Source organism: Crassostrea angulata, chromosome 7 (assembly GCF_025612915.1).
Source record: "Crassostrea angulata isolate pt1a10 chromosome 7, ASM2561291v2, whole genome shotgun sequence".
NCBI lineage: Eukaryota > Metazoa > Mollusca > Bivalvia > Ostreida > Ostreidae > Magallana > Magallana angulata.
The window spans coordinates 46213383-46238896 of NC_069117.1; the positions used below are offsets into that span (position 1 = coordinate 46213383).

The 25514-nt window shown below is 33.6% G+C and overlaps 2 protein-coding genes across 2 annotated transcripts in view; both read right to left on the reverse strand.

Annotated features, from left to right (window-relative positions):
• Positions 1-2148: 2148 nt before the first annotated feature.
• LOC128192320 (uncharacterized) overlaps positions 2149-25514 on the reverse strand; it is a 34228-nt gene continuing 10862 nt past the window's right edge. The window contains exons 2-12 of the mRNA XM_052864918.1: positions 21766-21900; positions 21238-21375; positions 19952-20226; positions 19408-19674; positions 13972-14083; positions 13276-13398; positions 12097-12252; positions 9745-10019; positions 6480-6746; positions 5397-5517; positions 2149-5312 (exon numbers count right to left, since the gene is read on the reverse strand). Coding sequence (XP_052720878.1) covers positions 4753-5312; positions 5397-5517; positions 6480-6746; positions 9745-10019; positions 12097-12252; positions 13276-13398; positions 13972-14083; positions 19408-19674; positions 19952-20226; positions 21238-21375; positions 21766-21900 — 2429 coding nt within the window. The 3' untranslated portion in view covers positions 2149-4752. The remainder of the gene's footprint in view (positions 5313-5396; positions 5518-6479; positions 6747-9744; positions 10020-12096; positions 12253-13275; positions 13399-13971; positions 14084-19407; positions 19675-19951; positions 20227-21237; positions 21376-21765; positions 21901-25514) is intronic.
• Positions 7394-8818, reverse strand: LOC128192331 (uncharacterized). The gene is made up of 2 exons (XM_052864934.1): positions 8611-8818; positions 7394-8471 (listed from the first exon to the last, which is right to left on the reverse strand). The coding sequence occupies exons 1-2, from the start codon at positions 8816-8818 to the stop codon at positions 7507-7509; spliced, it is 1173 nt and encodes a 390-aa protein (XP_052720894.1). The 3' UTR covers positions 7394-7506.

The following is a 25514-nucleotide window of genomic DNA, read 5'->3' on the forward strand; positions in this document are numbered from 1 at the left end:
AATTCGTGGCCTAAAGCATGGGACAAGAGTACTTTTGATTATAAAGTGAAAAAGTCAAAAAGGCATTCTATTAAAAACGCTTTTAAACTACAAATTACTAGTATATTCAAATTTTAAAACTAAAAATTGAATTTTCTCAAAATTATGTAATAAATTGTGGCACAGGCACATGACGTTATATATTTTTCTCATAATAAAAATATAGGCCCTGTAATAAATAATACACAAGGTGTGTATCATTAGGTAGAGAGTATATTCGTTTATTATGAGAAAAATATATAACATCAGGTGCCTGTGATTTTGAAATTTAAAGCAATATGAGCTGCATTTTTCATGTTGAATTTTTTTTTTACTAAAATGTTCTTTTCTACTAAAATGACAAAAATATCATGGTTTTTAACGTTTTTGTGGAATAGGCCGTTAAGAAGCCTTATTTGGAGCAAAATTGAATTATTGTCGTCCTGTAAAAAATTTGATTTGCTACATATTCCTTAGAAGAGAAATATTTCCTTTGACAAAAATTAATGATCTTTTCAAATCTTATTTATCATAAAAGTTTAAGTTATATGCAGACTTATCATACTAGCAGGTATTTCCAATGAAATAAAATTCTAAAAAAAAAAAGAGCTCACATTGCTTTAAGGTAGATCTGATGGGTAATTTGTTGATCATCCTCCTTATATTACAACTCATAGGTAAATTTGGTTATCGTGTCATTGTCTTACCGTCGAAACTGGTAGATACAACAATATTTAATTAGAGATACGTTTATGACCAGTATGTACTTAGAGATAGAAGATGAATATCAATTTATATTGAAATGCCCTTTTTATTGTAATCTAAGAGAAAAAATTCCTTAAGAAGTTTTACTATAATAAACCTTCTGTATTTAAATTGATTTAACTATGTGTAATTTTGGTAAATATATTAGGAATGCTTTTGTTATCAGAAAACTCCATATATAAACTTGCCTGGGTTTTTTTTTTCAAGTGACCTAACGTGTATATTAATTTTCATGTATATGTCTATAAGCTGTATAGCTGTTGACCAATAAACAATACAATATATATTCTTTAAAACCATGTTCTTTATAACTCACTGAATAGCAGTGAAAAACTAGCAAGCGCAGGGTTGGGCGCACTAGGGCTTTTTTTTTTTTTTTTATCATGTACGCGTTTTTCTAAAATGATTTCAAATATAAGCCTCTTATCTATACCATTAACAGATTAAGAAATTTTAATGCTTCAAAAGAAGTGGATGGGATTTTGTCTTATTTGGTGTAAGCTCGCTGGTTCTTTCTTTGGCTGTTATTGAATGACCAAGTTTGAAATTATAAAAAAAGCAATGTTGAAAAAAACCCCCAAGGAACCAAACAAAATTATACGCAAAATATAATTGAAATTCGTTCCAAAAATAATTAACTTTATTACTGCAAACCGAAAGATTAATTAACCAAATGTAAAAACATATCATAATACATGTATTGAATAATGTATACAAAAATATTACATTAATATATACTGTTAAGAGAACTGATTGTGGTTCATAGCTCTATAGAAACTGACAGGGCTTTTAAAATCTACACGATTAAGTTCTAGCCGGTTTATTAATTGGTCAAAACCTTCAGCAACCCAAGAAAAATCACGGACTGCACGAAATAACATGGTGTGTCAAACTCAAATCCCCTTTGCCATTTCTTTTATCCAACGTTGTGATGTAAATTATCAACAATTTGGTTAATTTTTCTTACTCTTTACGATCAATTCATTAATTTATTCTATAAAAGAAATCATTAAATATAAACATTACGTACCTAGAAGATTTTCTTTGATGATTCATGCGGATTGAGAAGGGAGCGTTGATTGCAGAAAAAAAAATTACATATACCGCGTCATCGGGTTCTGTATTTTTTCTGCGACATCGCGACCTTCATGTCCGCATGATACATAAAAAACCAACCAACCAAACAAACACACAAAAAATAAAATAAAAAAAAAACAACAAAAAATACACCCCCTCCCCCAAAAAACCCAAACAACAAAAATAAAAATACCCCCCTCCCCCCCCCCCCCACACACACACATTTTATTGTTTAAAATTAATCATTTCAATAATTCAATAACATATGGCAAAGACGTTGTTAGGAATTAAAAAAAGGCCCGTTAATAATTGAAATGACCTCAATTTCCTCTGTAGGAAGAGTTGTAAGTTGCAATGAATATGGTTACAAGTTCCGCTGGCGCTGCGCCCGATCGATATTATTGTTGTCTTTGACAGGAAATGAAAAAGAATTTTAAGAAGCTGCCTTGCATTCCAGTTGGAACTACTAATCCGCTTGGTATACATACAGAATTTATTAATATCTACAACCATGTCTTGATGTTTTGATTGATGAAAAATATTACTAAAATCATATCAAAGATAATTATATTCATATTCCTGAAATATAGAGGAAACTATTTTCAAAATTGATTTTACAGTTTCTTTGTTAAAATGTTAGAAAATCCAAAATCCGGACGTAACTGATACGTTTTTCAACTCTGGTGTTATCTTAAATATGCACATCAAAACTTTTAGAATAAAATAACAATTTTTTTTCTAATTAGACTCCGCTCTAAAAGCTCGGTCTGTTAAAACAGCATTTCTAAAGCGTAAAATTTGAATTCCCTTGATATTCAAATTTTAAACCTCCGTTGAAAGCGAATTGACAATATTAATGATTGCTCATCAATCATTGATTTTCCATTCATCAATACTTGTCTCTCTTGCTTTTTCGATCAAAAATATAGGTATTGACAAATACATCTGAAAATCTTTCTGAAAGTTTATTTTTTATAACTTCCATCAAACAAAGTGAGAATGTTTGGTAAGATTTTACATGTACTAAAAAGGATACATAAAATCCCCAAGGATGTTGCTGTCTTTACGTCAAAATACCCGAATAAACATACTAGTATGTGACAAGGCTATATAGCGACTTTGTTTTTGATATCTTTGTCTATAATAATTAAACTGTTCACCATCAGAATTATTTTGTTGGTCAATTTACTCAAGTAGTCATTTTTACTAAAGTTAAATAAATATGATTATATATATAAAATGCATTTTCATTACATGTACGTCGACTGAAAAATAGATATGAATTATGAACTGAAATGCACTTATCCTGTGTGCTTCATTTCTTATACTAGTATTTGTGTAAACAGTTGCGTTCGGTATCAGTATTCAGTATAAATATACTATGGTTCTATTTTTTCCATCCCAGTACCTAATGTGTACACAAACACAGTTTATGATCTATTGACCATCTGAATTAGCAGTAAAATATCTCAGGATTTATTTTTTTGGTCAAAAGTCATGCTAATGATCTGTATTCTTGCTGTTTTTTCCCCAAGAGAGCTAACAATTTGGTCACGTTGACACAAACGGGAATCCGAGTCAAATAACAATGAAAGTATCTACATGTGTACAGGAACACTATAATCTTATAGTCTTTTGTACAGAGGTATTCCACCAGGAGCGTTGATGCTCCTTAAGTAATACTCTTGGTAACGAGCTTGGTAACCACAGTACCAGTACCTACCACTTTAAATAAGAATTTAGAGCCCGTATGCATTTATACATTTGAATTTCTTTGCTTACAACTAAACTTTACTGTTTTTGCTTTATCATTCTTATAGTTTATCTAAGTTTATTCACTGGTTTACACCTACTTAACATTGAGATCAACCCCTTCCCTGAATCCCACAACCCATGCGATACACATGTACCTTACATCCTGCGCAGCTGGTTTACTTTGATAAACCGCTCCTAGAGCAGAAGACGCGCCACCAGATGCCATTGGGTGCAATGGTAATGGTTAAACCCAGAGAGTGGTCACTCAGTCAGGTACTTAGTGTGGGACGTACATATATCGTTTACCTATACAGTAGCGTGTAAACCGTAAAACACAAGACTGTTTTGGACAAGGTAAGACAACTGGAAACTAGTGTAGTATTTGCATCAGGGCTGTAATTAATATGTCTGTGTTTGAGGGATCGATGTGATGTCTCGGTCTCAGCCCGTCGTTAAGGGGCTGTATTCCTCTCAAAGAAATGCTAAATTCCCCATTACTTGCAAGATAGACAACAATTAAATGAAAAAATAGACAACTTAAAGCATCACATTACTTGTCGAATATCTTTGTGTTAAATAATGAACATTTTTAAATAAGAGCAAACAACAATGTGATGTTCTGTATTTCTGATTTCTGACACTTGACATCAATAATTTTGCACCAATATTAACGACCAACTGTCGTTGAATGTTAAACCCTGCACTCTGAATAGACAGTTTTTCAATAGATTGTCGATCGATGTAGGGACATGCTTTCCATTCAACATCCCATTTCCAGTGGTTTCAAAAAAGATAGAATCTTAGGGTTACAAGGTTATGTAAGTGCACTGTGCTGACATTGCCGATTAAAGTTTTCGAACAGTTCTCAAAGTGAGATTTGGATGAATGGTTTTAACACATGGAGATGAGAAGTTCGTATATGCAAACTCAAACCTCTTCAATTTGTAACAAACTATATCAAGGGGATATAATTCATTAATGATAATTAATAATTATAATTCATTATTCTAAATAACAGGACTCGAGATAATGTTCATAATGTGCAAAAAGTACATTTTAAAAATGGAAAACAAATATTTGCTACATGTGAATGGAATAAACAAAAGATATACCAGCAGTAGTTCATAAGCACCCAGACTAGGTTTTTCTATGTTGCATTGCAATATAAGATTCATAGGTTGGTGGCGAGCTTGTTAAAGAAGGGGGAAAGTTTGTTTGAGCTGCCATTGGAGCATGATGTAGCGTAGTGTCATTGTTTCGGGACTCTGTGAACGAATGATCATTATCGGTATTTGTGTTTAACGTAGAATCATCAGAAGGAACACTGCGTGCAGATTCCATCAGTGAGGGTCTACCAGGGGTAACTAGCTGTCCATTCATTCCAATCACAGATTCATATGAGGGAGGTGCGTCCATTTGAGCATCCGTTGTATTTCCAGACAACTCATGGGTTGATATTGAGTCGATGTTGGACGACCAACCATCCAGGGGTACAGAATCAGAGGGGGGTCCGGAGTACGACGCTGGTGGGGCAGCGTATGAAAGCAGTGCTCCTCTAATAATCCTTTGTGGCGCTGCACATTCAATATATCTCAAGTTAGCTCGTTTTCTTTTTCTAGCTATCACAACTATGATGCATATAACTGTAACAACTACAGCACAGGCAATTACGGTAGGGAGTATGACAGCGCTGGAAGCTGAAATAAAGAGAATACAATAAATATTAGATTTTCTCCCATGAACAACTGTGATAACGAATATGTGTAATATTTACTACTCACACGAACTGGTAAACATATTGTCTGCAGTGGTCACTTCCGGTCGAACAGATGGCACAACTGTTCCAGTAAAAGTCATGTTACTGTATTGAGGGGAAACTTTGCGACATGACCAATCATAATCCTGATAAAGATTAAGTAATCTGTTTCACATTTTAATCTTATTCAAAAGACAGTTTTGAAATGAAAATTGCTTAATATAATAGAAATGAATACTAATAAAAAGCTTTGAACGATCAAAAATTCTTTAAAAAAACCTCTAAGAAATATTGGAAGATCACAAATTCGTAAAAAAAAAATTGCACTAAGAAATAACAAATCTTATTTTTTTTTTACGACTAACACATTACTCTGTATCGTCTCAAAATACTGAGTGTGGCTGCAAAAGACAAGAATATCTCGTAGCGCATTTGTCATGTTGTGAATTTTGGATTACCCCGGTGGCAGTAAATACAAAATTCACAGCATGACAACATCAACATGCAAATCAAAATAAAATTTCATGTGAAATCGTGTCTAGGTCCCTTTAAAAAGACTTCTATATATAAAGCTGTAGTAAAACTTTCAAATTTTATAGCTAATAAAAATGAACGTTTTCTTTACTAAATAATAGTTCATAGCTAAAGAGATGATTTTTGAAAATGTGAGGTGTTTAATGGTCAATTTGTTGATCATCGAGCCTTCTGAAATTTCAAAGCAATGTCGAATAGCTTATGAATTAGAATTTTATCTAATACTAAGAGTATGATATACTTTTAATTGCTTTCAAAAAGGATCTCGCTGCATAGTTGAGAGGATGGATTTCTACCCAAGAAAAAAATATTAGTTACGTTGAATTCACATCTTAGTGTTCAGCTCAAGTACTATTGTAATTGTAATTTTTTCCCTAATAATCTATCTGTATTTTGCATATTTTATGAATACGTATACAAAAAGAAAGAACGTGGATTTGGAAAAATAATACAAATTGTCGTCGTCCGTTGCCTCGTTTTATCCATACGAGTTTTAATTATTCCTTTTTTCCCCCTAAAATGTATTTAAAGTTGATTTTAAACTATAGAAGAAAAATGGAATCTAATTCATTACCTTAAATTCAGTATTCGTTTTCAACAACAGAGGGTTCCCTCCGACCTCTAAACGTATGGTGGCAGGACTATACAAGGTGTACACTCCGTTAAATGACGTCACGGGACCGTAGAAATTCGCCAAAGTCAAAAGTATTTTAGGCGTATTTCCTCCCCCTGTGTCCGACCCGGTCGTATATCGGAGATCGTCAAACCTGATGATTTTTGCGGAGCCACATTTTGACTTCTCAATTATTTCTACTGGTTGATATGTGTCAGATCGAAGTATCTACAAAGACAATGTATCTTCAAAGCAATACTTATTTAAGGAATAAGGAATCATTCTTTGAGTATTATGAGGTGATAATTTCGGTCGGGGCGTGGTCAAATCAAATAAAGCCCGAAGGGCTTTATGATAGATTTGACCACGCTCCGACCGAAATTATCACCTCATAATATTCAAAGAATGATTCCTTATTATTTATATTTATATTATTTCTAATGTGCACGATTAAAGATCTAATAATTATAACATTTTTACCGTTGTTTTAATTCGTATAATTATGCAAACCCCACTGGCGCCCCAGGAATACGTCATTTGACACTTGCATCACACGTGTGTTGTACATGAAAACTCACAGACATGTATTGAAGAGTCAAATTTGCAAATTTATTAAGTCGATACAACAAAATATCAAATCAAATATCATTTGATTTTAAAAAAAAATGTGTGTAGTTGCAAAATAGTAAATAACTAGAGTGTTTATTTCGTGATAGCGGAAGGTACTTTCCTCCTGCGCGGTAAGGCGGTCGATCTACACCTCAGTCGAGATTGTACTTGATGGTAATGGAACAGTTCTCAAAGCGGGAGTTATTCAAAACTCCAGATTTAATGCTCGAGTCGGACATGGTGGAACAATTAAGTTCATTTTTGACAGGTAAGTTGGAATTTTCAGAATTATAGGGAACGATTTGAAGATTCTGTGATTGTTGGCCGGAAATTACACATGAATCTTCAGATGGATCATTTATTTTGACACTTGCGGTGGTTATTGTAGATAAAGTTGCACTCGCACTTTTTTTTGGGTAGAAGACAGTTCACGATTATAGCTACGTATGGAAGCTTCGTTGCGATGCCCGGAGAAGTACATGATGTGTCTTGCTTCAAATCCAGCGTCGTTCATGGCCTGAATTGCTGTCGCTCTTAGACAGTGAGCTGTGAAACGTTTGCACCCGGCGGCCTTGCAAATATCCGGAAGGAAATTAACATATGATCGCTTTTTCATGGGATCGGCTGTGTACCATATGTTGCAATCTTTCGGGTAAGAAATGTCATCTTTAACGCATTTATTGAAAAGATGAGACGCATTTGGGTCCGTTTTAGACAAGAAGAACTTCAACATCTTCACAGGACAAGTTTCGTTTCCAGTTTCATACATTCTTTTGTCGTTCAGTGCTTCAAGTTTGTGAATGCCACCTTGATAGTTTTTTTGTTTTGTTTCATGCTTCAAACAAGCATATATGGAGCCTTCTTTGTCAACTTTGAAATCGAAGGAATCTACCCGAAGCTGATGATGGAATTCAAGACCACGAGACACAAAATGTATCGCGATGATGTACCACATTGCAAGTCGCAGATTGACTGGAGAAGAATATGCACTCTCCAGGTAAGCAGAAATTTTCTGTAAATCTGATTTGTGAATGATCTCCTTATGAGTTGTAGGGCGAGAAGTTCCAGTGACCATTCTATGCTTCATGAGACCGGTCAAACTTTTATTTGCAGTTTTGAATGCTTTATCGTTTACAATGTCTATATTTCGACCGATGTCGGATAAATGCCTGTTTATGGCGGCTCTGATTGCTTTCATGGTATTTTTATGATATTCGGAGGTATGCTCCTTTTTCGGGTTTTGGGGTTTTGCTTCACAGTAAAAGCGACTGAGTTTTTTCGCCAGATCCTCCTCGCAAATCTCAGCCAGATCTAGAGGGACTCCAAACGCTTCAATATGCCAATCTGTAATAGAAAACGCACAATGATATCCATGTTTTGACAGTTATTTGAGAAAAAACTGTAACTGCATAATATGGGCTGTTTTTGTTTGCGTTTAATTGCTGCTTACTAATATTCACTTTTTTAAAAAAAAGAAGCGTACCTGTAAGAATCTTTAAACCCCATTTGGTGCTTTGTTTTGTAGCATTTGATTGTGTGAGTTCCTGAAATCCTTTAATTTCGTCGTCGGAAAGCTTGGCAAAACGAGTACTTGTTGGCGTTTCTGGGGCTGGCAACCCGGGATCATCGGATTTTTTCAAATCGGCAAATGCCTGTTGGGTTAATGTTATATCGAAGTCCGAAACGACCATTTCGGATAGAAAATTGTCAAAATCAGAATCAAAACCTTCTAATATTAATTCTGGCAGGAGGGCTTCATAATTATCCCCACTAAATACTTCAAAATCACCATATTTTACCGCATCTGATATATCGTCGTTCATGGTGGCTGCATTCGATCGAAATAAAAAATGAAGTGATCAGCAGACGATCATTATAAGAAATCTATTCATTAGCAGACGAGCCGTTTATATAAAATATTTAAATTGCATATTAAGATATTTTTCTATAAATTTTATTTTAAATGGTAACCTTTACATGCTCATTTTAATTTTCATTCATTTTGTGTGCGAAAAGAAATCATTTCAAAACCACTACTTTTTTTATTTAGCACATGCAATGTATTACTACGCGCGCCGTGCAGCCAATACCGTTTTTCGGTTTTGCTATAAGACACGCCCATTTTGTGTCACTCATATTTTTTGATGTTAATTGGTTTTAGGGTTCAAAATTGATTTGTAATGTTATCACAGACAAAGACAGTTGAAAATGTAAATATAATTATATATATATTTGTTATAATACCAATATACTGTATACAGGGAAATATTTGCACCCGTTTTATATTCGCCCCTTTCACCCTTCTTGTCAGCGGGCGATTTTAATTCTCGGCGAATTCCAATGTTTCAAAACACAACTGTGTCTGAGCGCATTCAAGACGAGGCGAAACTGCTTGCAGAAGGGAAAAAATTACCCGGGTCGAAAATAACCCCGTATACAAGTACCATCTTATTGTAACTTGGGGGTCTTTCATTTAAAAAAAAAATTGAATTGAATTGACAGTGTTTGGAAATAAAAAAAGACGGTGATAAAATAATATCAACTCAATATTTCAAAACGTGAAGTAACGGCTATGATAAAGTGACAGTACGAGTTATAGATATTACAAGCAACTCACGGAGTAAACTATGGAATCAATGGGCACGCTTGTGTCAATATTCCATGTCACGATATGGTAAGATAACAGCACCAGGATTATAGGTTTGTCAGTTCCTCCTCTTGGACGTATAATTACGTCATACGAATTTCTTTCATAAACTCCGATCACATGGACTTCATAGTTTGGGTTATCGTTCATGACACAGCTGCGCAACTTGTAGCCGAAATTTAAAGTTTCTACTTTTGCAAGTGCAAATGGCGGGTTCTCTCGAATTATGCAGTTTCCCACTTCAGCTAAAATGAAATTGTAATTTGTCTTTATATTAATTTGTCAAAACTGCCAATCTTCCGTAATATGCTTTAAAAAGTACCGATCATGAAATTAGGATATCATGACTATTTAGCTACTTCATCATTTATCGCAGTGAAGTTCAAACTACACATACTCTTCTGCGTCTCCGCACTTGGTTTGGTACAACCGTGAAACGAACTCTGGCGGAAGTTTGCAATGAAGATACCAATGCAAGTAAATCTAGAGCGTTAATCTTACAATTGTTACAATTACAATTGAATTCTCGTTTATATAATACAGCCCAGCAAATTACACAACTACTAACCTAACCGAATCAAGTAAATCAATTTGTCCAGGTAAGAATTAGTTAAAAGCGGCATTGTCACGATTTTGGTCAAATTCTATTTTTACGTTTTCATTATTTACAATGCTTTAGAAATACATTTCTAATGATCATATAAAATTTGAGTCATTCGTAGAGTTATAAGCAAGATACAGGGCTCGCAATTCTCTGTCATGTAAACAAGGCTCGTGCCCTGTTTTTGTTTACAAAGGTTCAATATATCAGTAAAAAATCTTTTTTTTTGCTAATTTGTCTATCTTTTTATTTGTTTTAAGCATAGATAAACAGTTCCTAACGTTTAACACATTCATTTTAGGTTTAAAACTGAAATTTTTCACTTCAACGTTCAAAATGTAAACAAACGCTTTGTTTACATAGCGAAGAATTTCAAACTTTGTAACTCGCTTATAACTCAACAAATGACACTCAAATTTCGATTACCTATTAAAAATGCCTTTCTGGTGCATTGTAAAAAATAAAATCAGAAGAATAATTTTTGACCAAAATCGTGACCATGCCCCTTTAAGCAGATCTTTAACATTTTAAAACTACCTTCAAACACAATATTAATTTTAGCAGTGCATGTCAAGTGTATTTACAAATATACATGTAGTTACGACGTTTATTTAAGTACTTATATGACGAATGTTTACATTGTGAATTCTGTCAGTGTGGGGAATTATTTCGTGATCAATAAAAAATTTGAGCAACACCCAAATCACGAACTGATGCCAGATTGAAAAAAAAAGTAGCTACTTCCACATACCGCCTCCATCGGTTCCAAAATATCAAACAATGAAATGCTTTTCCTTTATATGTAAATATTTTCTGCAATGCAAGCTACTGTACCTTTCTATCCGGAATGAAACTTCAAATGTTCATAATGACATTTATTTTATGATTCATTTCATGAATTATCTATGAAAATGGATAAAAAAAAAACGTAAATCATAATTTTGTTCGATTAAAATGTTACACAGAAAAAAAATCAATTTTCTATTTATGTGACGGTTACCATTGTAGCTGTTGTAGCTTTAAATTATCTAAATAAATATCTACATTTTTGAATGTCTTTGTCTGTGATAACACTGCCAATCAGTTTTGTACTATACAGCCTAATAAATTCAAATGCCGCTTTTTTGGAGGGCAATTTAATCATTGATCAAATACAACGAAAACTGACTTATAGAAGCACAACACCACTGATTGTTTATAACACTACTTCTATTGTTTGTATTTTGTTGGAACTTAAATTGTTCAAGATCGATGATCAAATTTTTGAAATATGATTTCTGAAACTGATTTAGTTGATTTCTAAAAAAATTCCTATTGTGGATCAACAACTAATCTGAAAATATACAACATTAAAATACAATGTATGTAAAATGTTATGACAAAACACTTAAAAGACTTAACTTTTTTATTATATTTATATAAAAACACTTTTAGAATTGAAAAAAAAAGAAAATGAAATTAAGGTTAGTTCAGATTTCCTGTTTCAATATAAATCTTTCTTTAACATGGCATACCTTTTCCATAAAACAAACAAAGATATCAGTATCGATATTTGCGTATACCTAATCATTTTTGTGGATTTTAAAAACACTATCTTACTTCAGTTATTGAACTTTGTAAAGACCTTTTTTTCAAATCGCAAACCCTGAGTAAACATAATCCTGTAGTAAAAATTTTAGATGTAAGAGAATGAGCTCGAAAAACAACACAAATCTACTTACGGAAACAGTTCTGTGAGTTGTAATACTCTCTGTAGTATGTTGTTGAGCCATAGTAGGCACGACCCAATGTACAAACACACTGACCGTCTATACAATCGGCATAGCCACTAAACTGGGTGCATGAAAATCGCCCACCATAGCAAGAAACGCCTTTGTCTGCAATGAGAGAATCGTGCAATTATAACAGTGATGTTATTTCAAAGTCTTATATACGATATCCTGCAAAGCATCTCAAGAGGGGTAGGTGCATATATCTATTTGAAAAACTAAATGGCAAAGTAAAACACGATCGATATCAATAAATTAATTAATGTCGACTAAACATAAGTAGCAAATAACCATTACAAAGCAAACCAATATACACAAACAACATTATATAAATAGTGCCTGTTTGGGAGGGTAACTGTTGAAATTGACACCCCAAGAAAGCCATTGTCAACCGACGCGAAGCGGAGGTTGACAATGGTTTTCGAGGGGTGTCAATTTCAACAGTTACCCTCCCAAACAGGCACTATTCATTTTATTATACTGAATGTCTTATTTTTAAAGAAAACTTTACTGCTTTTATATAGAAATGAAGTGTATTCTACGGCCAACCGTACTCGCATAATTTACGCGCATGTAACAATTCGTTGTGTTACCCGTCGTCAAGTGTGTTGCTAACGCTGAGGGTAATAGAACGGATTACCTAATGCGTCCAAACCAATCAGATTTCAGTATTTAACATGAAAGTATAATAATATATAAATAGTGCCTGTTTGGGAGGGTAACTGTTGAAATTGGCACCCCGAGAAAACCATTATCAACCGACGCGAGACGGAGGTTGACAATGGTTTTCGAGGGGTGTCAATTTCAACAGTTACCCTCCCTAACAGGCACTATTTATTTTATTATACTGAATGTCTTACTTTTAAAGAAAATTTTACTGCATTTTTACAGAAATAAAGTGAATTCTACGGCGAACCGTACGCGTATAATTTACGCGCATGTAACAATTCGTTGTGTTACCCATTGCCAAGTGTGTTGCTAACGCAGAGGGTAATAGAACGGATTACCAACTGCGTCTTAACCAATCAGATTTCAGTATTTAACATGAAAGTATAATTAAGCAAAATAAAAACTTATAATTTCATCATGGTGTCTTACTATACATGTAAATAACCATTGTATATGGCTTACCAGGACAATACTGTAGGTTACAATACTGCTCCTCTGTCCTGTTCTCCCCATCATATAGTCGTGTTCGACTCTGTATTCCTACGTCACACGGCTTCGAACACGCGGACCAGGGCGTCCAATCAGCTACAATGCCAGCAAAACAAGAAAACAAATGGAGATTGGTTGGTATGCTTAACTAAATAGACAGTTGCAGAGCTAGCCTAAGTTTAATGTGTCCGCCTATAAATCCCTATTTGGTCCAGGGTGAGTCTCTTGTACATCCATTGTAAATGGTCAAGGAGATAAGCCTCAGAGTCAGAAAGCTCATTGATTCTGACAACTCAAGAGAGCACAATAATTGCTTTAAACTTGTGATGTTTTTTAAATGTTGTTATTGGTCCCTATAATGCAACAAATAAATTGATCATATAATTTAAACGACAGTCAAAATATTTAACATATCCGAGGAAATAAATCAAGATATTTATATTTTTTGTTGATTTCTAGAAGGAAACCATTTGGGTGGGCAAAGCTATGATACCACCAATTCCCTTTGTACCGAATGGATCTGATGGTCCTGAGCTCAAAAGTAAGTACCTACTTCAAATTAGAAATCAATTATGGTAGGGAGAATAACAGCACTTGAAGCTGAAATAAAGAGAATATTGCTACAATAAATAACTGTGATAAAGAAAATGTTTAATTTGAAATACTTACAATTATTGGAAAACATGTTGTTTGCAGTGGTCACTTCAGGTGGCACAACTGTTCCAGTAAAAGTCATGTTACTGTATTGTGGGGAAACTTTGTTACATGACCACACATGATCCTGATAAAGATTAATTAATCTGTTTCACATTGTTATCTTATTCAAAAGACAATTTTTAAATTAAAATTAATTTTTAAAATAGAAATGAGTACTAATAAAAAGTTTTGGATGATTAAAATTTCGTAAACAAAAATCAAGCTTAAAAATATTGGAAGGTCACATATTCGTAAAAAAATTGCGCTAAGAAATAACATTATGATATCTTAATTATTTACGAGTAACCTACTACCCTGTATCGTCGCAAACAACTGACTGTGGCTGCAAAAGACAAGAATATCTCGTAGCGCATTTGTCATGTTGTAAATTGGGGATTTACCGGGTGGCAGTGAATACAAAATCCACAACATGACCACATAAATCTTGAAAGAAGTTCGCTCCTTAGGTTTTGGGTAGTCATTTTGGGTCACTTCTAGTCTGAAAATTCTGCATCACATATTAATTCTAGTAGTATATCTTTATTTTACAATGCCAAAACACCCTTTTGAATAAAATTGTTGTTAAAAAATTACATTTTTACAGAGTTTTCAGGGACTATATTTTGTGGCGAAAGGTTTTCAAGAGGGAAATGAACAATTTTCATAACTCACTAGTTTTAGAGTACTGTTACTTAAGCTTCCTAATTTTCAGCGCAGACCAAACTTTTAGATAGTTTGTGTATTGCGATATACTCATGATGTTCTAAAAAAACATATTAAAACAACATTTCGATATTTCTGTAGATATATTTTGGCATATTTAGCTTATATTTCATAGAAGTTACGAAAAATTTAATTCCAATTTTGGCCTAAAATTAGCTCATTTCATGCTTTATCTCAATTTTTGATATGTGACCCCTACTTGTTTAACTTGTAAATGAGACATAAAATGTATGTCTTTTTGTATGCAAAGTTTTGGAAAGATTACATTACTACAACTTTTGTTTATTTGCGTTATAATTTGATTACTCCAAAATTTTATAACATTTGTTGGTGTGTTCATTATGTACTGGCCTTTGAAGCCACCAATAAGGCAAGAATTTTTAAACTTTGACTTAGAGTCTACTTTTATAGTCACTGCATGTGTTCAACTTCATACTGTATTAAAATCTTAACTAAATAAAAGTTAAAACTGATTTTTTAAATAATCAATTTTCTTGTCAAATTTTAGTAAAAATTTCGGGAAAATTATCATTGTTGTTTGGGACCCTATATTTCCAAAAAGGCATGTGACATGGGTCACAAATAGAATAAATGAACATTTTAGGTCTCCATCTTTATATCCAAGTGGTTTTCGGATGATTGACATAACTATTATTTCAGGTGCCAACCTCATTAAGGTCAAACCTCGTAATAAAGAGTATCTGATTTTAACCAATATTGTTTGCCACTTCCTGTGCTCTTCTACAATTGGAGATAAATTTTTAATTTCAATAAGATTATAAAGGAAATTGCATACTCTAGTATCTCACACAAATTCCTGGTTAGGTATCTTAATTTTTTGCAAGAAAGCTTGTCAAAGTAGTAGCAAATCAATAACAAATTCCTGGAAAAAGTTATATAAAATTGAGGAACGTATTGTCTGACCTAAAAGGATCTCTAAATATAGCTGTAATAAACATTCAAATTCTGAAGTTGTTACAAATGAAATGTTCTTTACTAAATAATTGTTTGTATAGCTAAACAGATGATTTTTGAAATTTGAGATAGATTTAATGGTCAATTTGTTGACCATCGAGCCTTCTGAAATTTCAAAGGAATGTCGAATAGCTTATGCATTAGAATTTTATCTAATACTTAAAGCAATATGAGCTGTATTTTTTAGAATTTTATTTTGCTGCAAAAACCTGCTAGTACGATAAGTCTGCATGTAACTTAAACTTTTATGATAAATTGGATTTGAAAACAACATTAATTTTTGTCAAAAGGAAGATTTCTTTTTAAAGGAATATATAGCATATCAATTTTTGTACAGAATGACAATAATTCAATTTTGCTCCAATTAAGGCTTCTTGACGGCTTTTTCCACAAAAATATGGCTTACAGATATTAAAAAACCATGATATTTTTGTCATTTTAGAAGAAAATAACATTTTTGTAAAAAGCAATTTCAACGTGAAAATTCCAGCTCATATTGCTTTAAAGTGTGATATATTTTCATTGCTCATCACAAAATCGCAATGGATAGTTGAGAGGACGATTTTCTTAAGGAATGAATTCAATATTTATTTGTTTTATACGATATAAAATGGTTTTGGGCAGTTTACGCTTTATAAACCGCAAAGCGATTTATAAACAAGAGGCCCATGGGCCACATCGCTCACCTGAACAGCAGTTCCTTGTAACATTACATTTCGTAGCATACGCTTTTTCTATTTTAAACATTGAACCCCTTTCTGGGGACCCAGTTATGGTCCGAGGTTTATGGTTGGCTTGAACAACATAAATAGTAACATAGGAATGAAAATGTGAAGCACTGCGGTGGGACCGCACGTACACAACCTGAAAAACTGAACATAGCAGAGTTCCACTTCAAGAGGAATAACTCTCAGACTGTACAGAACACAAGAAAGATAACTCTTGGTTCCACTACATTAGAGTTTACACAATTTGAGGATCCTTGCATAGTAATCTCACAAACTGTAGCATTATAGTTCTCGAGAAAAACTTTTTAAAAACATTTTCAATATATCTTTCTATGTTAAACTTTGAACCCCTCTTGGGGCCACAGTATTAGTCCAGTGCTAAAGTTTTAATTATTTGGAATCTACATTATTTAAGGATGCTTGCCTACTTATCTCACAAGCTGAAGCATTATAGTTCCCTAGAAAAAGATTTTTCAACATTTTCCCTCTATATTTCTATGCTAAACTTTGAACACCTCTTGGGGCCCCAGTATTAGATTGAGATCACGGCTTTTATAATTTCGAATCTACACTATTTGAGGGTACTGACGTAGTTATCTGACAAATTGATGCATTGTAGTTCTCGAAAAGAAGATTTTTAAACATTTTCCATATATACCGGTACTACTACATTTAACTTTAAACCCATCTTGGGTCTCTAGTATTAGTCCAGGGGTCACTATTTTAAAACTGTCGAACCTTCATTATCCAAGGTTGTATGCATGATAGTAATCTCACAAATTGAAGTATTGTAGTTCTCAAGAAGAAGATTGTTTAACATGTTACCTTTATATTTCTTTAATAAATTTTGACCCCATCTTGGGGCCCCAGTATTGGTCCGGGGGTCACGATTTTACCAATTAGGAATCTACATAAGCGAAGGATGCATGCATAGAAATTCCACAAACTAAAACATTGTAGTTCTTGAGAAGAAAATTTTTAAACTTTTCCTTTATGTTTTTTAAAATGTTTAAATTTTGAACCCCTCTTGGTGCCCATCAATTGTCCGGGAGTTACAATTTTTTGAATCTACATTATTTTAGGATGTACATGTATGCATAGTAATATCCCAAACAGTTGCACTATAGTTCTTGAGAAGAAGATTTTAAAACATTTTCCTACATATGTTAAAATCTAAACCCCTACTGGGGCCCCACTTTTTGTTCGGGGGTCACGATTTTTACAATCTTCACTATGTATACAACCTTTTGTGTATGTATTGGCATTTTTGGTGAAGTGGTTATTGAGAAGAAAATTTTTAAACATTTTTCATATGTAGTTCTATGTTAAACTTTGAACCCCGCCTGGGGCCCCAGTCTTGGTCCGAGGGTCACGATTTCTACAATTTAGAATCTTCATTATACATACAAGCTTTTGTGTAAATATTGGCATTTCTGGTGCAGTGGTTCTTGAGAAGAACATTTTTTAAACATTTTCCTAAGGTATTTCTATGTTAAACTTTGAACCCCGCCTGGGGCCCCAGTCTTGGTCCGAGGGGCACGATTTTTACAATTTAAAATCTTCACTATATATACAAGCTTTTGTGTAAATATTGGCATATCTGGTGCAGTGGTTCTTGAGAAGAAGATTTTTAAACATTTTTCTATGTATTTCTATGTTAAATTTTGAACCCCGCCTGGGGCCCCAGTTTTGGTCCGAGGGTCACGATTTTTACAATTTAGAATCTTCACTATGTATACAAGCTTTTGTGTAAATATTGGCATTTCTGGTGCAGTGGTTCTTGAGAAGAAGATTTTTAAAAAATTTTCCATATGTTGTTCTATGTTAAACTTTGAACCCCGCCTGGGGCCCCAGTTTTGGTCCGAGGGTCACCATTTTTACAATTTAGAATCTTCACTATATATGAAAGCTTTTGTGTAAATATTGGCATTTCTGGTGCAGTGGTTCTTGAGAAGAAGATTTTTTAAACATTTTCCTATGTATTTCTATGTTAAACTTTGAACCCCGCCTGGGGCCCCAGTTTTGGTCCGAGGGTCACGATTTTTACAATTTAGAATCTTCACTATATATACAAGCTTTTGTGTAAATATTGGCATTTCTGGTGCCGTGGTTCTTGAGAAGAAGATTTTTAAAGACATGCACCTTAAACTTACTGTTTCGCAATTATCTCCCTTTTGAAAAGGGCTGTGCCATTTATTTTAACAATTTATAACCCCCTTTCCATAAGGATGCTTTGTACCAAATTTGGTTAAATTTGGCCCAGTGGTTTTTTAGAAGAAGTTGAAAATGTGAAAAGTTTACAGACGGACGGACAGACGGACGGACGGACGGACGGACGGACGGACGGACGACGGACAACGGGTGATCAGAAAAGCTCACTTGAACCTTCGGTTCAGGTGAGCTAAAAAGCGTTAACTGTTTCAAACCATTTTATATGGCATAAAAGTAATAAATATTGAATTCGTTGCTTATAATTTGATTCTTTTACTCTTCATTGTAGATAAAAACAGTCATTTGACCTTTAAAATGACATAAAATTGTACAAAATTCAAATTTAACGTCAGGCGTATTGATACGTTTTTGACGTTAGTCTTACTATAACGTAGGCAACATTCTTTATACAATATAAAATAATTTTTTTAGCCAATCAGAAAGCGCGTTCCAACCAGAATTAAATTATTACCCAAGAAATAAATGTTAGTTACTCAGAATTCACATCTCAGTGTTTAGCATAAGATCCTGTGATCTTTCCATCCAGTTTACTATATAAGAACGCTCGAATTTTCTCCTATTAATCAATCTTTATTTTGCCTTTTTTATAAATACGTATATAACAAGGCACATGGATTTGGAATAGTCATACAAATTGTCGTCGCCCGTCGCATTGTTTTATTCATACAAATTTTATTTGTATCCTTTTTCCCTAAAATGTGTTTAAAGTTGAATTTAAACTATAGAAGAAATATGGAATCTAATTCATTACCTTAAATTCGGCATTCGTATTTAACAACAGAGGGTTCCCTCCGACCTCTAAACGTATGGTGGCAGGACTATACAAGGTGTACACTCCGTTAAATGACGTCACGGGACCATAGAAATTCGCCAAAGTCAAAAGTATTTTAGGCGTATTTCCTCCCCCTGTGTCCGACCCGGTCGTATATCGGAGATCGTTAAACCTGATAATTTTTGCAGAGCCACATTTTGACTTCTCAAGTACAACTACTGGTTGATATGAGTCATTTCGGAGTATCTACAAAAACAATTCATCTTGAAGGCAATACATGTACTTATGAATACATATGCATGTACATGTATATATGATTTGTTATCATATCAATACACCATCTTGTTGGACCTTAGTCTTTAATGTGAAAAATAAATAAATAAAATTGAATTGACTTGACAGTCTTTGGAAATAAAAAAAAAGACGGTGATTAAATATCAACTCAATATTTCAAAACGTGAAGTAACGGCTATGATAAAGTGACTGTACGATTTATAGATATTACAAGTACATTGTAACTCACGGAGTAAACTATGGAATCAATGGGCACGCTTGTGTCAATATTCCATGTCACGATATGGTAAGATAACAGCACCAGGATGATTGGTTTGTCAGTTCCTCCTCTTGGACGTATAATTACGTTATACGAATTTCTTTCATAAACTCCGATCACATGGACTTCGTAGTTTTGGTTATCGTTCGTGACACAGCTGCGCAAATTGTAGCCGTAATCTAAAGTTTCCACTATTGCAAGTGCAAATGGTGGGTTCTCTCGAATTATACAGTTTCCCACTTCAGCTATAATGAAATTGTAAAATTTGTCTTTATATTAATTTGTCAAAATTGCAAATCTTCCTTAATATATATTATAGAGTACTGATCATGAAATTAGGATATCATGTCTATTTAGCTACATGTACTTCGTCATTCATCACAGCGAAGACTCAACTACCCATAGTCCTCTGACTGCGTCTCCGCACTACCGTGAAACGAACTCTGGCGGAAGTTTGCAGTAAAGATACCAATGCTAGTAAATCTAAAGTATTAATCTTACAATTATTGCCATTACAATTGAATTCTCGTATATGATTATGATGATACTGCTCAACACCTTGCAAAACTACAAACGAAACCGAATTAAGTAAATCAATTTGTCCGGGTAAGAATTCAGTTCAGCAATTCTTTAAAATTTTCAAACTACTTCAAACACATAATTTAGCAGTGCATGTCCAAGGTATTTACAAATATACATGTAGATACGACGTTTATCTAAGTACTTATATGACGAATGTTTACATCGTTAATTCTGTCAGTGTGGGGAATTATTTCGTGATCAATAAAAAATTTGAGCAACACTTAGATCACGAACTGACGCCAAATTCAAAAAATAAAAAATAAAATAAAATGGAGCAATTTCCACATATGACCTCAAAATAATTAAACAAATGCCCTCTTATGTAAAATGTTATGACAAAACACATAAAGACATTAACCTTTTTTATCATATTGCTTCAAAAAAACTTTCAGAAGTTAAAACAAAAATAAAAATGAAATTAAGGTTAGTTCAAATTTCCTGTTTGAATATAAATCTATCTTTGTCATGGCATACCTTTCTCAAATAAACAAAACATGGATATCAGTATCGATATTTGCGTATAACTTGTTATTTTATGCTTTTTAAAATCACTATTTTACTTCAGTTATTGAACTTTGTAACAATATTTCTATAAAAACTCAAACCTTGAGTAGTGAGAATTTTAGACGCACGAGTAAGAGCTTAAAAAAACCCAACACAAATTATCTACTTACGGAAACAGTTCTGTGTGTTGTAATACTTGCTGTAGTTGTTACGACCCAATGTACAAACACACAGACCGTCTATACAATCGGCATAGCCACTAAACTGGGTGCATGACAATCGCCCACCAAAGCAAGAAACGCCTTTGTCTGAAATGAAAGAATCGTGCAATTATAACAGTGATGTTATTTCAAAGTCTTATATACGATATCCTGCAGAGCATCTCAAGATGGGTATCTATTTGAGAAACTAAATAGCAAAGTAAAACACGATCAATAAATTAATTAATGTCGACTAAACATAAGTAGTAAATAACCATTACAAGGCAAACCAATATACATAAACAACATAGCAAAATAAAAACTTACAATTTCATCATGGTCTCTTTTATATAGACTACAGCAATGAATATACGATTTAACCCGTTGTGCTTACTTTCAGATAATCCGTGTTCTATCTTACACGTACTATAGATGTTTCTACAGTTACTATATTTCATATATACATGAACATGTAAATAACCACAGTATATGGCGTACCAGGACAATACTGTAGATTACAATACTGCTCCTCTGTCCTGTTCTCCCCATCATATAGTCGTGTTCGACTCTGTATTCCTACGTCACACGGCTTCGAACACGCGGACCAGGGCGTCCAATCAGCTACAATGCCAGCTATAGGATGATAAGTACACTTCGATCAATAACCGGAGAGTGGCATAGCTAGTCTAAGTTTGATACGTCCACCTATAAGGTCCCTAATACTGTGGTTTCATCAATATTCGTTGAATACCAATTTTCGTGGATTTCGTTGTTTAGTTGATCCACGAAATTAATTGTTCATTGAAGTGCAATTTTTATTAACATTGCATTGATAGGGTTATTGGTCACGAAATTACGTATCCTTGAGACTGTGATTTTCACTTAATCCACGAAAATTGATACCCTTGAATATTAATGAAACAACAGTATAGCTTATGTTGAATACAAAAACATTGAAATAAAAGATACTACACCAACTGACATCTATAACTTGTATATTGATATTATTACAAGAAAAAAAAATCTTTCCTAATAAATCAAGACATTTATATTTTTTGTTGATTTCTAACCACTAAATCATTTCGGTGGGCAAAACTGTGATAATTAATTCCCACTCCCCTCCCCGTAAGAAAATGTGTCAGAACAATGAACACTGTTTTAACGGTGTCGTTTTTATTTACTCGTGTCTGAAAAACTATCAAAATATATGTGAAATTCATATAATTCTGAACCATCGTATAAAGAGGGGCCCCGAGAAAGTAGTTACAGCATATCATTTTTGTACAAGTATTTAACGTTTAGCAAGACATTTCTAATGTATAATCAACCAAAATTTCAGCGTCAATCATAGAATTATACGCAAGATACAGAGCTCACAATTTTGCTATAGTCTGTCCCAGGATATTTATGCTGCACATTTGGACGATTTTTAAAAAAAATACACATACCTGTGAAAGAAGTGCAATTGAAATAGTTGAAAGGGATATTTTCCAAGATAATTTCATTGACACATTATCATCTTTCACGCAGAAAAATTCACAGGAAGGAAAACAGATTCCTGACGGAGATTTATAATGGGGGATGTTTACATCTTTTCTCCATTCGGAATACACTCGGAATACATCGCACAATTTTACAACGTTATCATCCGGGCTTGCTGCAATACAAAATCTCCGTAGACATCAAATTTTTTAGCATTGTATTGAAACCTGATCAGCTAACAGGGGCGTTTCGAATGAGAAATCTTGGAAATTTTCCATACTTTTGAATGAACATCGTTTAAACTCTGAGGTATTTATAAATATCATGCAATTAAGCAAAATGTGAATCCAAGATATCTTGGGACAGAGTATAGATTTTTAACTTGGTATTTCCTACTCAGCATCTAAAATGTAAACAAACAAAAAATGGCCTCATATCTGTGTACAAAGCACTGTATCTTGCTTATAATTTGAAGCTTAACACTCAAATATGGTTAGTAAATAGAAATTGTAAACAATTAAACAGAAGAGACATGCATTAAAACAAAGAGCAAAATTTATTTTTCAAAATGAATCATAATATATACCTAGTTCATATTTCCGTCAGTGATATTAAACTCTGTTTGAACTGAATTAACTCTAGAAAATGCTTAGCATCTCAACAAAACACATTGCATGAATCAACCATTACGCAAAAGATCATACCGAATTACCAATAGAATGAATTGTTTTTAGCACTTTGATAATACATTATATTTTGCTTATTTGCGCAGGTAAACAGTCAACTGTCTGATTTTCCGAAGTCTATGTTTGATTTGATACGTAAAAATTACGGCGATTGTTCCCCAGGTTTCAAAGCATAAATAATATGAAAATGAACGAAAATCAAAACATGCTAATATAACACAACCGTCAAATGTGAAAATTGTCAACGCATTGAAATATTTAACCTCAATTTACACAAAATCGGCATCAATGAATCTTGCATGTTTCAAAGATTCCCTTTGCACGCGAACTGTTGCACAACATTTGTCAGCTTTAAACAAAGATCCTACTTTACACCGTCCCGTTTTAGAAGTAGTGTAGTGTTTGTGGACTCATTCCTCGTACGGACTATCTAATAGTCCGTGACGTCATTACGCGGGAATCTGCACGAGGAGCATTCTACCGCCTGCAGTCAGCGAGGGAAGACGTAGGATAGGTGGTCACATACCACTATTTTTACCCTGTGCTCATTGACCACGCAAGTAGTTCCATTCTAAAAATGTATGTATTATATCAAAAATTCCTAGGGGTACTAAATGGTCGAATTTGGTTCCTTTTATGGCATGGATGGAAAGAAGAAGGTTTGAAAAAAAATACAGACAGGAAAAAATTTAGAAAAATTATCTTTACAGGCGCAATAGAAAGGGTGTAAAGAGGCCAATGTTTACACAAATTCCAAAGTGAAAGTGAATTTTTCATGGTAGGGGTTATTTTAGGGGCCATATCTCAGTCCCCTCTCGATTGATTTTCCTGTAGTTTGATATGTTGTTGGACTAGTGTCATTCTATAGGTATGCTGTATTTGAACTCATTTGAGCCGGTGGAATTTTTTATATGATTTATTTTTGTATAAAGGAATAAGAGGGAAAAATAATTGTGGTCTGTGTCCAGGTGCTAGACGAGGCGACTGCCAACTCCAGTAGCAACCCACGGATTATACATGTATTAGTGATAGTGACTGAGAAACACTATAGTATGGAATACCGAACCCGAAGTTATAATCTGATCAAAACACGCATTTCCTTTATTATTATTTTCGTAAACTCATATTTGAAACAGAATTAGGCCATATTTTTTGCAATTTATATTTTCCTTGCCATAAGAATAATCTATGCTAAATAATGTTTAATTTGACTCAGTACTTCTTGAGAAGAAGGTTATTAAAAAGTTTTCTCCGCTTTGAATAAAAATCAGTCTTTCATTTCTGCAATTTATATTTGCCTTCCCATAAGGATGCTTTGTGCCAAATTTGGTTGAAATTGACCAAGCAGTTTTAGAGAAGTTAAAAATGTAAAAAGTTTACAGACGGACGGACGACGGACAAAATGTGATCAGAATAGCTCACTCGAGCTTTCAGCTAAGGTGAGCTAAAAAGTTCCAAAAAAAGATTGACGTGTTTGTATAAAACTAAGAAATATGCATTTTTTAAATTCTGTAAAATTTATCCAAATATTTTGAAGTATTAAAGCTGTAAATCCCCACTTTCCCCCTTTTAAAAGATGGTGATTGACACTGCAATTAACTAGAAAAAATATGATTTAATTCTCTCTAAACGCTATGTGTACTCCAATATCAGCCCGAGGGCCGAAGGCCTGAGGAATGATATTGGTCGAGGGCTGATATGGAAAAGGGTAATATGTATTATTAAATTCATTACATACTTAGTAATAAAATTTAAAAAGCCATCAACTTGACCAAATTGATTTTACATATTATTTGAAAAAAATCTGTACAAATACGTGTTTTTAATGAAAATATGAGTTGTAATTGTTTTAACAAACGCGTAGCTTCAAACCGGAAATTTCCTCAAAGTTGACTGCTTTTTATTATTTTAATTGCACTTAAAAATGACGACTGTAACAAATGTTTAATTTATTTTTCGTTTGTAAACATGCACAAATGTCCAGGCGAAAAAAAGGCAGAGGAGTTCCGCAAGGGATTGTGATACGGATCCGTATCAGCCCTGTAGGGCTGATAACCTGTTTCAGCCCTGGAGGCCGAT

Coding starts and splice junctions, on each gene's coding strand:
- LOC128192331 (XM_052864934.1), bottom strand. CDS start 8,818: ATGGTCGTTTCGGACTTCGATATAACATTAACCCAACAGGCATTTGCC. Junction 8,472..8,610: donor GGGTTTAAAGATTCTTACAG/GTACGCTTCTTT, acceptor TTTCTATTACAG/ATTGGCATATTGAAGCGTTT.